We start from the raw sequence: 14268 nt of genomic DNA on the forward strand, positions 1-14268 counted from the left end.
AACCCGGCATGGGTCCGCCTTCTGTTGCGCGAACGAAGATCGGGTTGGTTGCATGGAATAGCGGCACACGTATCCTCTTTCATGGACAAACGTAGCGTGTAGTTTCTGTTGCTTTGCTGGTTCATGCTATGGGCTCGAACTTTTACTGATATGGTCGAGATGGTTGCTGCTGCTGCTGCTGCTGCTGCTGCCATGCACGCAATGCTTCAATGGTTGCCACTTTGAGACCATGCGCCCGCGCAAAGGCCAAGCTTGCATCACGCGCTGCAATGTTGCCCATCTGATCATTCGGATCGACAAGTTCACACAAAAGACCGGCTGGCGGAAGCCCAGCTGCCTTGCATAGATCGACGGCCGCTTCTGTGTGGCCTTGACGTACCTGAACGCCTCCTGGCGTGTACCGCAAAGGATTCATGTGACCAGGGCGAGAAAAGTCGCCGGCCGTCGCACCAAGAGATGGATCAGCGAGCATCCGCGATGTCAATGCACGATCATGTGCAGATATGCCTGTCGTTGTATCGTGGCGATAATCCACCGTAATCGTGTACGCCGTCTTGTGCTTTTCTTGGTTCTCTGGGACCATCATCGGGAGTCGAAGTGTATTGAGACGTTCAGGCGTCAGCGAAATGCATACGAAGCCACTGTGAGGCGGTGTTAGCATATAAGGTCTACATCACCACATTATTGCCAACGCTCTTCTCTTTGCGCCCCTCAACGAGCCCACACTTACCTTGAGTGCTGAATCAGAAACGCCATCTTCTCTGTCGTCACCAGACTCGCGGCAATCAATAAGTCCCCTTCATTCTCACGATGTTCATCGTCCAACACAATCACAAACTCGCCTCGTGCGAACGCATCGATGACATCTTCTATCGGATCAAACATGATCAATGTGTTCTCTTCTGTGGAACGATGGTTTTCCCCCAAATCACTCCCCGCCTATCGACGATGGAGGCCTTAGACCGGCTTCGTTGGAATTCTAGGCCTCAAATACAATTACCCCACGCTACCTAGGCCAGGGCTCCGCGTTTCTCAACCAATTGTGAGAAACCCATATTTCTAAGCCCGCCCTCGCAATTTGGATTGGGGGCCAAGCGCGTTCGCCACGCGCAAATCAAGTGCATCTGTCTCCACTGCGCGCACAGCCAGCGGAGGCGTGGACTACGAAAGTTCTTTCTATGAGACAGACGGTGGAGAGGGAGAGGGAGAGGGAGAGGGAGAGGTAGAGAGATGTACGAATGTGTCCGCACAAGACCCAAAGGTCAGGGTAAGGGGAAGTAAGTATGGTGTCCCCTTCGCGTGGGCCAGAAAAAAAAACTTGCGCACCAAGTCTGCTCGCGGCCGCAAAGACTTGGTGACGTAATCAAGAGGCCGGGCTAGCCCGGGTTTGGGCGCTCGAACAGCGAGCGGTGCCCCGTCACTGGCTGCTACTGGTGGCCAAGGCAGGCGACGTTTCTGAGTGGGCAGACCAGACTCTCTTGCTCATCTCGGATCCACGCCGTCGGATCGCTTACACCGCTAGTTGTTGTCCACACTTTGTAGCGATGACGTCGGCCTCCGCCGCATGCCTATCGAGGCGCATGGTGGCACGCATGGTGCCGCCGCATGCGAGAGTATGTACGGGTTTTTTCTCGACAGCGTCAACTGACCGATTCGCAAAGACATACACAAGTGGCGCTACACCTCCAGTCCCGCCGCGACGCCGTGGCCTCGTGTCGCGCGTCCTGACATATGCGACAGTAGGCGCCGCCGTATTTTACGGTGGCTCTGTGTTTGCAGCGAAACAAAATGAAACGTACCGGGACTTTTTCACTGAGCGCGTGTTTGGCGGCAATGAGCTTGTCACCTACTTTGACAAGCACGAGCTGCGCGATATCCCCGAGGATCTCAGGCACATGGACGTTGAAGCACGTGTTGCACAGGCAGCGAACCATGTGCGGGATGGATTCCATCGCATGAGCAACTACGTGCGCCAGAACGAACACGTCCAGCACACACGTGAAGAGGTGGAAAAGCGCACGGCTGAACTACAGGACAAGCTGCAGGAGCAGCTGGGAGAGCTGCGTGACAAAGCAGAAAGGGAATCGGCGCATCTGTACGAGCAGGCGCAAGCCATGGCAGGCCGCTCGCTCAGTGATGCTCGCGAGCAAGTGGACCACTTGGGCGGAGCGCTTCACGCACGCGGGTGACAAGGCGCGCGAAGAGGTGTCCGACGCTGTGTCGGGCGCTTCGGACGCTGCTTCTGATGCTGTCACAAAGGTGGCGCCTGCGTCTGTTGAGTCGGGCAACGGCCATCGCGACCACGACGCGCCGTCGGCCGGTGTATACGGCGCGCCGTACGCCGAGCGCAAGCTCGTTGCGTCCGGCGACAATGGTGGTCGTCTGCGGCCAGACCCTGAGGCGCCGCGCCTGCCACAGCTGACGTCGTCGCTAAAGAAGCTGGGCAGCTCGGAACCTGTGATTGCGCAGCTGGCAGGCACGATCGACGAGCTGGCTGCATTCTTGAAGGAATCGCCGCACGCGAGTACGCTCGCGCGTGGTGTGCTGGAGACGGCTGAGGCGGACTTCCAGAGTCTGTGCAAGCGCCTGGACCAGATCAAGGCCAAGGATGCCGAGAAGCTAGATGCCCAGCTGGAGAACCAGGCGCGAGCCTTTGAAGCCGAGCTGAAGAAGGCAGCAGACAAGGCGTCGAGTGAGCTGGGCCAGCGGGACCAGGACTGGGCGAAGCGCGTGAGCGCCTTGCAGGATGAGCAGGCGAGACAGTTCAAGACACACCTGGCGAAGGAGCTCGAGACACAGAGTGCTATTATCGACCAGCGTCTAAAGGAAGAAGTCATTGCGCGCGGCATTGAGCTGCAGCGCAAGTGGTCGAACGAAATCAAGGCCAAGGTCGAGCAAGAGCGGGCTGGCCGCCTCGCTCGTCTTGATGAGCTGGCGCAGGAGCTGCAAGGGATTGAGGGCATGCTCTTTGAGAATGCGGACACGCTTGACGACAGCTTCAGCCTCAATTCACTGCATGCTGCACTGCGTGCGTTGCGCTCGACGATCGATGCGCACGCGGCGGAGGACTCGCCGTATGTTCGCCGTACGTTTGTGAACGAATTGGCAACGCTTTCTGCGACGCCCAAGGCCAAGAACAATGACCTTATTGCTGAGGCGCTCAAGGCCGTCGATGCGACAGGCACCGCGTCGGATGGCATCGAGAGTGTGCCGACTCTGCACGAGTGGTTCACTGTGCGTGTTGCGCCGCGACTTACGCAGGTCGCGCTCCTGCCGGAGCAAGGAGCGGGTGTGCTGTCGTATGTCGCGAGCATGGTGATGAGCCCTCTCTTGTTCACGCGCAAGGGGAATGTGCCCGGCAACGATGTGAGCAGTATTATTGCACGTGCTGAATGGTTCTTGGAGCGACGCGATCTCGATGCAGCGACGCGGGAGCTCAACCAGCTGCGTGGCTGGGCCAAGATCCTCGTATCGGACTGGCTCCAAGCTGCTCGCAAGCGTCTGGAGGTTGACCAGGCACTTGATCTTGTTCAGCAAGAGGCTTCGTTTGCGTCGCTGCTGCGTACATAGGCCATTGGTAGTGTTCGATGACGAGAACATGCAAAAGAGATCGCCGGGAACAGGAAAGGAGAGCAGGGGGGGTTGGGAAGACGGTACGAAAGCGCGAGACAGGGTGTAGACGGTTCCCACGAGAATCGGGCGTCCATGCTCGACGCTGTGCGATGCCATCACATGCGCTATACGCACACTCAGACACCCTCACACATACACGCACCTACGCTCACGATGCAGGCAATCGGTCGATGCCATGCCGCCTACGTGACGCTCGTTTACGTCCGTTCGCATCGCTCATCTGCTACATGCAATGCACACTACAGACAGAGATCGTCACTCAAGTCCATGGGCCCTCCGTGTACGTGCGTGACGTACGCCTGCAATGCATCGACCGTGTCCCGGCATGCGGCGAGCCAAGCGTCCCCGGCACGTCGCACACGAAGGAGTGCTCGCCACCACAACAACACGCCGCGCACCTTGTCGAGCGCATATGCATCCACACAGCGCTTCAGCACAGCGCACAGACGCTGGAGATCACCACGACGTGGCGCGTCATGCGCACAAGTCTCGTACCATTGCGTGATTTGCGCACGCATTCTATCGAGGGATTGATGCACATGAAAGCCATGCACACTCGCCACGGCAGATGGGGGGCATTCGACAAGCGAGGCACGGGGATGCAAAGGTGCGAGTTCATAGGGGCCGACGCGTTCTCCCACGACGTCCTCCTTGTCGGCGTCAAGGTGCAGACCCAGTCGCAAGGCTGCGTGAACGTATGGATCTGTGTGTTCAGAGGCGCCGGCATCTACTCGGATCCGCGCCTCGTGCATCAGAGCGCACTCGGCAGCCTGTCGCCTGTGCGCAGCGACGGTTTGCCGGCCTTGCACAGGCGCCTGGTGTCGTGGACGCAGGGCTTGGTACGCGGTGCGTTCAGCAAGCACATCGGATTGGATCTCGGGCGGCAGCGCATCAAAGACGTCCTGGTCAATGCCGAGTGAGGCCAGGTCCACCTCGCGCTGCTTTTCGCGCCGAGGAGAAAAGTACATGGGCAGTCGCGACTGCCTAGACGGCGTGGCTGGCGTGCTGGATGAGTGCTTTGTTGGCGAGCGATGCTTTGTCGGCGTCACGGGCGTGCTGGACGACTGCTTGGTCAGCGAGCGACGGCGCTTCGATGGCGTCGTAGGTGTGCTGGATGACGCCTGTTGTGGCGTCGCATCTGGGATTGGCGACGCCGGAGGCCTTCGCTGCTCGAGCACACGCTCAATGTACTCGCGCATCTGCGTCGGCAGATCAGCCATGACACTGGAATCCAGCTGGGAGGAAGAGGGCACCTGAAACTGAGACGGCGACGGGGCAGGAAGAGCCACTGGCGTCTTGGGCGACGCACACGCTCCATGGGCAGTACATGGCGTACTGCGTGGTTCAGCACTGCGCTGCACGTCGACGTGGCGCTCGGCGGTAGATGTTGCGTCCGTGGTCAGCAAGGCTTGGTCCTCATGCGCCGGCGACGGCTGATGCTGGCGAGACTCGAAATCGCTCGTGCTCTTGGACTCCGACAAGCCGGCTTCTGAGGCCGGTCGATGCTTCTCCCTGCTCTCCCAAGGCCACGATGAACGCGTCGATCCGCGCTCCAAGCCTGAAACACTAAGCGCAATCCCGCGCACATCGACAGCGGGGATCTGGAGCTTCTGCAAAAGGGGCCACGCTGCCGCATACAGCGACGAGCGATCGTACACGCGCCGCCGGATCGACCGATGAAACGTGCGGCACAAGCCATGCCCCAAGAACTTGGGCGATTCACCTGCCTCGTCGGCCCGCTGCATGACCTGGAGCTGGACGTGTGTCGCCGCCGATACGTGCATGTGCGACGCACGCCGCATCACTTCCGCACACACGTCCTGAAGAAACCGACGGACTTCTGTGTCGTCGTGCAGTCGGACGCCCCAGTTCACATGCGCACCAACACTCTGACGCTCCCGTGTGGCTTGGAGCACGTGTGTGTCATGCCCATGGAACTTTTGCCAGAGCGCACGTCCATGCTTCGGCCCAAACTGCTGGATCATGTGGGCTTCATCCGTGCGCTGGCAGATATCCCCAATGCATGTTGTTCCGAGCCACGCTAGCAGCCGCTCTCGCAGACTAAAACCGACGCCCCATATATCTCGCACATCCAACATCTGCATGTGTTCTTCCACACGGTCCAGTACATACACGCCACACGGCTTCGCTTGCCTCGTAGCCAGGCGCGCTTGCAGGATATTCGCTCCGATACCCACACTCGCTTCACACTGTGTCTCGAGTCGAATCACGTCGCGTAGTGCTTCGCCCAGGGCGTGTGCCGGCTGCACACCGGCATGTCGCGCTAGATGCAGGCGGAACTGCGCCTCGAGTCGAGAGAGGATCGCATCGCTCGTTGGCCATGCGAATCGCTCCGATGCTTGCGCCTCACACAGCGCACGAAGCAGGTCCGTTGCATCGAGCAGCGCTTCATCCACACTCACGACCTGCAGCACGTCTGCGACGTGCAAAAGCACAGCGTAAAACTGCAGCGACACTTGATAGTATGCATCAAACGCATATGGCACAGGTAGAATAGACGGGCACAGGTGCCGCGCTTGACGCAGGCTCATCCCATTTTTGACGCCGTACCGACGGGCTACGTAATTGCATGACGCCACATCCGACGTGCTGGACGACCCGTCTGTCCCTGTCAGCGTCGCGTGGCACACGGCCACTGGCTTGTCGCGCCATGCAGGCTTCGCTCGCAGACTTACACTCACGAAAAAGCTGTCAAAGTCAATGTGCACGATGGTGCGCGGTAGATCGGTGCTTCGTCCACGTGGTGGTGTGCCCGACTCGCTCACAGCACTCGCCACAAGGTCCTGCAAGCTGTTTTTCCACGTGCTTAAATGATGTAGGCGGCTGTTCGCATAAAAGCCCGCAAGAAAGTCGCGACTAGCGGCTGTGTTCTTCGCACGCCATGCCTCGGATCGGAGCAGCTCAGCCGCCCGTTGATTCGTAGTCGTGGGAAATAGGGAGCAACAACTTGCAGGCTCATCCGGACGGCTCAGTCCTGCTGCGTTCTTCGACGTCGCGGTGGCCACGGTATGTGGTGTCATAGCGTCCGCCGGCACTGTATCACACGCGTCGTTGGCCGTGGACGAAGGCTCGTTGGCACGCTTGGCATCGAACACTGTCGTCCAAGGTGTTGTGTGCGTACCTCCTAGCCTAAACTGCGTCCAGTTCGCTCGCTGGCGCATGCGACAGCTTTCAAGGACCCATGCTGGCGACACCACCTTGTACGCCCGAAACTCTGCCACTTTCTTCGGAGGAAGGGTGCTGGCTACGATGTGAGTACATGCACGCTTATGATCCAGATACGTGAGCACTTGACCGCCATGGAGCACAATCATCCGACGCAGCTCTTTATAGGGCGGATCCGTTCGGCCAGTGATATAGATCGAGCATCCTCGTAGCGCGTCGGATTCCAAGCCAGCAGGCTCGTCCTCAAGCAAACTTGCTTCCTGCACCTGTAATTTGAGTCGCTTATTTTTCATGTATGTGCCAAAATCACCAAACGGAATGGCTCGGTACGCATCCGTCTCAAGGTACGTGGTATCACCACCAGCCAAGCGTCGACCCGCGTTCGTGGGCGGCGACGCGTGTGGCAGTCGCGACGTCAACAGGGATGTCGGCCTTGATGAATGTGCTGGTTCCAGAGCTGGACATGTTTCGCACGCTGTCCGCTCCTCCTGTGCCAACGGCTGGTCCTGCAATGACGCTTGTTGTGGCGAAGACGCAGGCCACGGATCCTCGTACACATCAAAGGCATCTTGGCGTTCAACTTGTTCTAGTGCCTCCAGCAAGACACTCTCATCGCTGCAAGGAAAGCTGGACGGCGGCGTCGAGCATGGCATGCATGAACATGCCACTCAATAGTCCAGAAGAATAGACAGGTCAGGTCCTACCCCTCCGCCCACCGACGTGCCAAATGATCAATGTGCGACATCTGATGCCCTCACACGCCTGCCGTCTCTCCACGCACACAACGCACATCAAGTCGTCCGATCGCTGGACAAATCTCTAGTGCTGACTAAACAGTGGAGTCCAGCGTAGACGTGTGCACGCGCGCAAGGAGTCGTAAAGCAGCCGTGGGTGTGGGTGCTGGAAAGACTTGGGGGGAGGAGGGGCATGGCGACCAAATGGAGGCAGGAGTTTTGGCCAGAGAATTTGCCTTCCGCACACGCTCATCTTCTACCACCATGTCGAACCCAGCCAACACAGAGCTTTCATACCTAAAGTCGCTCGTCAACGAGCTGAACGAAAAGATTGCCGTGCTTGAGGGCAAGGCACCAGCGAACCAGGGCGTGCGCATGGTGCTGGTGGGCCCGCCAGGTGCTGGCAAAGGCACACAGGCCCCAAAGATCCTGGAGCGCTTCCAGAACATGGTGTGCCACCTTGCGACAGGAGATCTCTTGCGCCAGCAGGTTGCCATGGGCACTGATCTTGGAAAGCAAGCCAAGAAGATCATGGACCAGGGCGCACTGGTCAGTGACGAAATCATGGTCGGCATGATCAAGGACCAGCTCGAGACGAACCGTTCGTGCAAGAAAGGCTTTATTCTCGATGGATTCCCGCGAACGACGCCCCAAGCTGAGAAGCTTGACCAGATGCTCTCGGACCGGAAGCAGAAGCTTGACCATGTGATTGAACTGCAGATCCCCGACGAGCTCCTCATCAGCCGCATCACGGGACGTCTCATCCACCCAGGTAGCGGCCGCAGCTACCACAAGATCTTTAGCCCGCCGAAGCAGCCCATGAAGGACGACATCACGGGCGAGCCGCTTGTTCAGCGCTCCGACGACAATGAAGAAGCACTTCGTAAGCGTCTCGCCACGTACCACAAGCAGACGACGGCCGTGACGGACTACTACAAGAAGCATGGCATCTGGTCGCCCATCGATGCCACGCAGTCGCCGAACACCGTGTGGCAGTCAATCAGTGCGATCTTTAATAATGGCGCTAGTGCATAATGGCCGTAGAGATAACTCGTATCGTGTCAGTGCTCGCACTATGGCCGTCCGCCACCTTCCTTGTTGCCGCCATGCGCATCTCATTTGCCCGAGTCACGTCGGCAGCACCGCTGCACCTGCACTAGCTACACAATGTCTTCTACATAGATGTGTCCTGGGTATGATGTCGAACAGCCTGGGTGATGTGCTGAAAGATTGGGTAGGTGGAACTCGCTCGGTACCGGCGCACCGTTGCATACGTCAGTGCATGCTGGTCGTCTGTCGCCGCATGCTCCGCCTCCTCGCGAGCATCATCCAGCAGACGCACAAGCGCCGGATCGATAGGTACACGGCCCAAGAAAGGAATCCCCTGCTTATCAGCAAGTGATTCACCACCACCTTTGCCCCATACATTCGTGCATTCAGCACAATGCGGACAGACGTAGCCACTCATATTCTCAATCAGGCCCACCACAGGTAGGCCGACCTTGCGCGTGAAATCAAGTGAGCGCAGGTTGTCAGAAAGTGCTACGGCTTGTGGCGTCGTCACAAGCACGGCCTTGGGTGCATATGGGTGGATCGCCTCCATCAGAGAGATGTGCTCGTCTGACGTGCCTGGTGGCGTATCAATAATCAAGTAATCGAGATCACCCCATCGCACATCGCGCAGAAACTGGTTGATCATGCCTTGCTTCTTTGGACCGCGCCAGACCACGGAATCGTTCTTTGACCGCAGCAAGAAGCCCACACTCATTACGCCCAGGCACTGTGTCTCGTCTGTGTACACAGGCACCCAACCATCGGAGCTTTGATGCACTGCTTGGCCATCGACGCCAAGCATGCGAGGTATTGATGGGCCTGTCAAATCGATGTCCAAGAGTCCTACGCGCAAGCGTTTCTGAGCACCTGGATCAGGAGTATCAGATTTTGCCGCATATGACAGTGAAAGAGCCAGTTGTGCTGCCACAGATGACTTGCCCACGCCGCCTTTTCCTGATAAAACGACAACGATGTGGCGCACACGACGCATGCGCCTCTCAATAGAAGAATCAGCTGCACTCATAGTGCCTGCACACAATAACAAGCGAGTGACCCGACCGCTTCACACACACGCTCTCTCTCACTCTTTCTCTTTCTCTCTCGCCTAGGCAACGCCACAACGGATGTGAATGATCGACGTAAGCGCCCACCGTTTCAAGAGTGTGGAGTGGACGCGCGTTGCAATCTTTCACGTGATGCATCCCTGCCCTCTTCCTACACTGTGGACGTGAAACGAGAGCAAGCGAACGTGTGTGTGTGTGTGTGTGTGTGTGTGTATTTTGACGCGCGTTGTGTTGAAAAGGTAGAACACTTTTCTGACACAATCGCGCCGCAACGAACGCGAATTTATATCGCCTACACTGTGAAAAATTGCATGCCCGTACGGTCCGTCGGCACAGTTCCACAAACTACAACGGCATGAGTGCCTCGGCTTCAAGACGACGTCCAATTCGACAACAGCCACAGCATCGGCAGCAGCAGCCAAACGGCGCCGCGAATTCAACAAGTGCCGATGACGTGGATCGACATTGTGTTCCAATGCTTGTTTCACTTGCTGAGTCTTACCTTCACGTGGCGGACGATTTCCAGGGCCCTTCGTCCGCAGCTTTATCCTGGTACCTGACGTTGCATCGGCTACATTGTATGCATCGCTGGCCCTGGCCATGGATCCAGACCACGTTGATGCGCGGCGTCTAGTTGCTCTTTGCCACCTTATGGGTGGAACCGCGCTAGTTTTTCCTTTTGCTCCGTCGTCATTTGGTCATGTTCGCGTGCCTCATGGTTACCAAGCGCGTCCGCCTTCGCGAGCATCCGCATTGTCTGTAATGCACCTCCTACAGCGAGGATCCCGCGCCACGTTCCAAGACATAGGATCTGCGCGCGTATATGCATCAGCATGTACGGCTCTTGGGCAGTACAAGGATGCGCACGATGCGCTCGAGTATACGATCCAACATGGCACGAAACGCAAGCAGGCAGACATGCCACCTGCATGCTCGTTCCCCTCCCGTGACGTGTACACGAGCCAGCTCTATACACAATTGGGCCATATGTCTATGAAGCAGGCCAAGTACACGGAGGCGGCCAACTACTTCGGCAGGGCTCACGAACTAGACCCGTTGAATTGGGGTGCATGGACCTCCCTTTGTGATATGGCAACAGCGCGTCCTGCTGCCGATGCATGGTTAGTGAAGCCACGCGTCTCAGCTGCCACCAGCAGTGGAACAACAGCACCGACAACAGCTGCTGCCTCCGCTCCTGCTTCCAAGCTGCAGCAAACGAAACGGGCGCGTGCGCCAGAGCCAAGTACGCGCCCTGTGCGTCGAGTCACGCCACGGGCGGCTGCGTTGCGTTCGGGCATGGCTCGAGGAGCAAGTGCACATGCCCATCAGCCAACAAGCGCGCCTTTGCATGAAACACATGGACCCCCTGTATCTACGTCTGTGCCGCCACGCACACTTTCTTCGTCGCGGACTCATGTCACTCGGCCGCTGCCACAGGAAGACGCCCGCAAGCGCGTACCAAGCAAGACGGGCCTGACGGGCCTGAGCAGTACATCTGTAGCCCGAGGGACGAGCACTCGTGCTGCATCGTCAGCACCGCTCGCTCCCGACCAAACCACTTCGCCAACCGGCATGGTGCTTGAGTTAACGCGTGACTTGGCCGAAGCCTATCGCTTGGTCCGTCGATACGAGGGAGCGAAGGCGGTGGCCTTGTTGTGCGACAACACACAGGCGCCGCCGCGCCGCCGTGCATTCCGCATAGCTTGTGTCTACTGCTTGCTAGGGCGTGCTTTGCATGACATGACAGAGTACACAGACGCAGAGACCCAGTTCCGTCGTGCACGTGCTCTCGAGCCGTACTTGCTGATGCACATGGACATCTACTCGTTGGTCCTGTTTCAGCTGCACCGAGAAGTCGCCCTGTCGGCACTGGCCCAAGATCTGCTTGCGATGGACCCACGTGCCGCTGTTGCCCACATTGCTGCGGGCAATACATGGTCGCTCCAACACCAACATGATGCTGCCTATCAGTGTTTTCGGCAAGCCACGCTCGTCGCGCCTGAGTGTGCATATGCATACACCCTGGCAGGCTACGAGGCTCTTGAACTCGAGCAGCCAGCGCGTGCTGTGCGCTTGTTCCGCTGTGCACGTCGATGCGACCGACGCCATTGGAATGCGCTCGCCGGCCTCGGTCAGGTGTACCTTCGGCAGGGCCATGCCGTCCGTGCGAGCGAAGCATATGCACAAGCATTTCTAATCAACCGGAGTAATGCCGTGCTGCTCGACCTACTTGGATGGGCGCTTGAGCAGTCTGGCAACTGGAACGGTGCATTGGCCGTGTACCAACGAGCCATTGCCATGCAGCCCAAAGCCGCCATGACACGGCTCAAGAAAGCACAACTCCTTCTTCGCCTTGCGCGTGCGTGTGACGATACCGATGGCACGCCATTGCTCGATAAACGTGAACGTGCACGGCAGCGCCAGGCAGCCCATGCTGAGCTCCTGCGCGTCTGTGCATTAGCACCATCAGAGCCTCGTGTTCACTTGATGCTCGCTCGCTCGTACATGCGAATGGGTGGGGGACGCTTTGCTCCCGGCGAAGATACCACTCCTCCAGGCTCTCCTGGTGGGGACAGTGATGCAGAGCGTAGCAGCGGCCTCGGCGCGACCCAGCACGGAACACGATTGCCGAAAGCATTTCACGCAGAGATTACGCACCACCTCGCGACAGCCGTGGATCTTGATCCGCGATGCGTGCGAGAAGTGAATGCGATGGGAGATATGCCGAAACTCGCTTGGCACGGCCTTATGGGAGGCCCTGGTTTCGCGACAGGTTCTGGAGCTGGCGCTATGAGTGGTGACGTCGGAGCCATGATTGCTGAGGACGACGACATTGATGACATGGCAGGTATCGAAGATTCCCAAGATATGGCCGACATAGCCACGAACATGGCATACCATGCCATTGACCAAGACGACGAGCTGGATGGCTACGTATGGGAAGGCTAAGGAGGCGAGCAGGATATCGAAGGAAGGGAGTGAAGACAACCAGAAAAAATAGATGGGTAGGGATCAATGGCGCCAGGAAAAATGGTTCATCAGAAAGACATCTTCCAGCGCAGGTCTGCTGAGTGTTGTCTTGAGGAGATCGAAGCGCGTGCCATTTTAGCGCATCAGATGGTCAGCATAAATATTGGAGGCAATCTCAGCCTCCGCCCGGTCGCCATTGGCGAGAAGCTTTTCCTTGTTATAGAAGAGCTCCTCACGCGTTTCTGTCGCAAACTCAAGCGTTTGTGTCTCGACAATAGCGTCGACTGGACATGCCTCCTGGCACATACCACAGTAAATGCACTTGGTCATATCAATATCATAACGCGTCGTACGGCGCGAACCATCCATACGAGGCTCGCTCTCGATCGTAATAGCGAGCGCTGGGCAAATGGCTTCACACAGCTTGCAAGCAATGCAACGCTCTTCCCCTGTTGGGTACCGACGAAGCGCATGCTCGCCACGGAAACGCGGGCTGACCGGCCCTTTTTCAAATGGGTACTGGATCGTGTATGGAGGACGGAAGAAGTTTTCCAAGGTCATCCACAAGCCACGCGCCATCTCAGTGAAGAGGAAAAGGCGTCCAGCCTTTTCAAGCGAGCTGAGCCCCTCGGAGAAGTCTGGCTCCTGCTTTGGTGGACGCACAGAATGCCTGCTGCGTGATGGCTGCGGGTGATCCTGCGCCACATTCAGTGTGTCATGCACGGGCGACACTTGCAATGGTCCTGTCTGGCCATCAGGGCCGGAAGGATGCGCCCGTTGCCACACGTTTGTCGAAGAAATCGTACGCACGCAACCCACGCTGGGCTTGGCGAGCATGCGTGTCGCAGCACGGCTTAGGAATAGCGACGTCATACTCGTAGCGGTATTGGTCGTCAATGCTACTCGCGATGAAAAGGCAATGTGCAATTGACGGGAGTGTTCGTCGCTGACAAACAAAATTAGAGCCAGCGGACGTCCGCCTCGAAGCTCCTGACTGCACGAAATAGCGGTGGTCTCATTGGCTAGACCGTCTGAGTGCTTGTCCGTTCGTGATGCTGACCATCGGCCGATAATTGTCACGTGGATCGGCACCTTTCGTTTCCAGTGCCCCGATGGCAACTTGGTAATCGGGCTGGGTGGATAAGATACACATCAGCTTATTGTCAGCGTCCTGTGACTTATCGCTGTTCACGGGTAGGAACTGTGGGTGGAGGTGGCTGTCCAAGCATTTGTTGGGCGTTTGGGCCGCAAGGAGGCTGCGCGTTGGCACAAAGTGTGATAATGAATCATATAGAGAAAAGTGTGAAAGAATAATTATGCATCAGGAACCTAGTTGGGTCCTCGAGACAATCAAAGCCCTCTCTAGATTTGCCAGCGATCAAACTAGCTCGTTTTTCCATCAGGTCTTAGCACCCAGGAGCTGGAGCGAGTGGTTACCACTTGTTCCCAAAGTCAAAATAATCAAGCTCACTCACAACCCTACTTCGCTTGTCTTTCGATTCAAATCGCTTCAAGGACCTGCACCCATCCGCTCTCAAGAATAGTACGAGGGTCGTTCCTCCTTTTCCGTCCTGGCTCTCCATCACGTTGCCTAGTACGCCGCTGTCGTCTTGGACGCATCCACCGAT

At 57.6% G+C, this 14268-nt stretch overlaps 7 protein-coding genes across 7 annotated transcripts; 3 read left to right on the forward strand and 4 right to left on the reverse strand.

The window, feature by feature from the left end:
* Positions 1 to 142: 142 nt before the first annotated feature.
* MGL_0570 (uncharacterized protein) lies at positions 143 to 661 on the reverse strand (the record flags this gene model as incomplete). The annotated part of the gene is made up of 1 exon (XM_001732743.1): positions 143 to 661. One exon carries the CDS (start codon positions 659 to 661, stop codon positions 143 to 145), a length of 519 nt encoding a protein of 172 aa, XP_001732795.1.
* A 1475-nt stretch (positions 662 to 2136) lies between these two features.
* On the forward strand, positions 2137 to 3570 carry MGL_0571 (uncharacterized protein; the record flags this gene model as incomplete). Its single annotated transcript, XM_001732744.1, has 1 exon — positions 2137 to 3570. One exon carries the CDS (start codon positions 2137 to 2139, stop codon positions 3568 to 3570), a length of 1434 nt encoding a protein of 477 aa, XP_001732796.1.
* Positions 3571 to 3872: 302 nt separating this feature from the next.
* MGL_0572 (uncharacterized protein) lies at positions 3873 to 7472 on the reverse strand (the record flags this gene model as incomplete). The annotated part of the gene is made up of 1 exon (XM_001732745.1): positions 3873 to 7472. One exon carries the CDS (start codon positions 7470 to 7472, stop codon positions 3873 to 3875), a length of 3600 nt encoding a protein of 1199 aa, XP_001732797.1.
* Positions 7473 to 7817: 345 nt separating this feature from the next.
* Positions 7818 to 8588, forward strand: MGL_0573 (uncharacterized protein; the record flags this gene model as incomplete). The annotated part of the gene is made up of 1 exon (XM_001732746.1): positions 7818 to 8588. One exon carries the CDS (start codon positions 7818 to 7820, stop codon positions 8586 to 8588), a length of 771 nt encoding a protein of 256 aa, XP_001732798.1.
* A 139-nt stretch (positions 8589 to 8727) lies between these two features.
* Positions 8728 to 9630, reverse strand: MGL_0574 (uncharacterized protein; the record flags this gene model as incomplete). Its single annotated transcript, XM_001732747.1, has 1 exon — positions 8728 to 9630. The coding sequence occupies one exon, from the start codon at positions 9628 to 9630 to the stop codon at positions 8728 to 8730; it is 903 nt and encodes a 300-aa protein (XP_001732799.1).
* Positions 9631 to 10270: 640 nt separating this feature from the next.
* Positions 10271 to 12619, forward strand: MGL_0575 (uncharacterized protein; the record flags this gene model as incomplete). The annotated part of the gene is made up of 1 exon (XM_001732748.1): positions 10271 to 12619. The coding sequence occupies one exon, from the start codon at positions 10271 to 10273 to the stop codon at positions 12617 to 12619; it is 2349 nt and encodes a 782-aa protein (XP_001732800.1).
* Positions 12620 to 12775: 156 nt separating this feature from the next.
* MGL_0576 (uncharacterized protein) lies at positions 12776 to 13513 on the reverse strand (the record flags this gene model as incomplete). The annotated part of the gene is made up of 1 exon (XM_001732749.1): positions 12776 to 13513. One exon carries the CDS (start codon positions 13511 to 13513, stop codon positions 12776 to 12778), a length of 738 nt encoding a protein of 245 aa, XP_001732801.1.
* Between the last annotated feature and the right edge of the window lie 755 nt (positions 13514 to 14268).

The sequence above is a fragment of the Malassezia globosa genome (genome assembly GCF_000181695.2).
Source record: "Malassezia globosa CBS 7966 chromosome Unknown mgl_sf_1.1, whole genome shotgun sequence".
Classification (NCBI taxonomy): Eukaryota; Fungi; Basidiomycota; class Malasseziomycetes; order Malasseziales; family Malasseziaceae; genus Malassezia; species Malassezia globosa.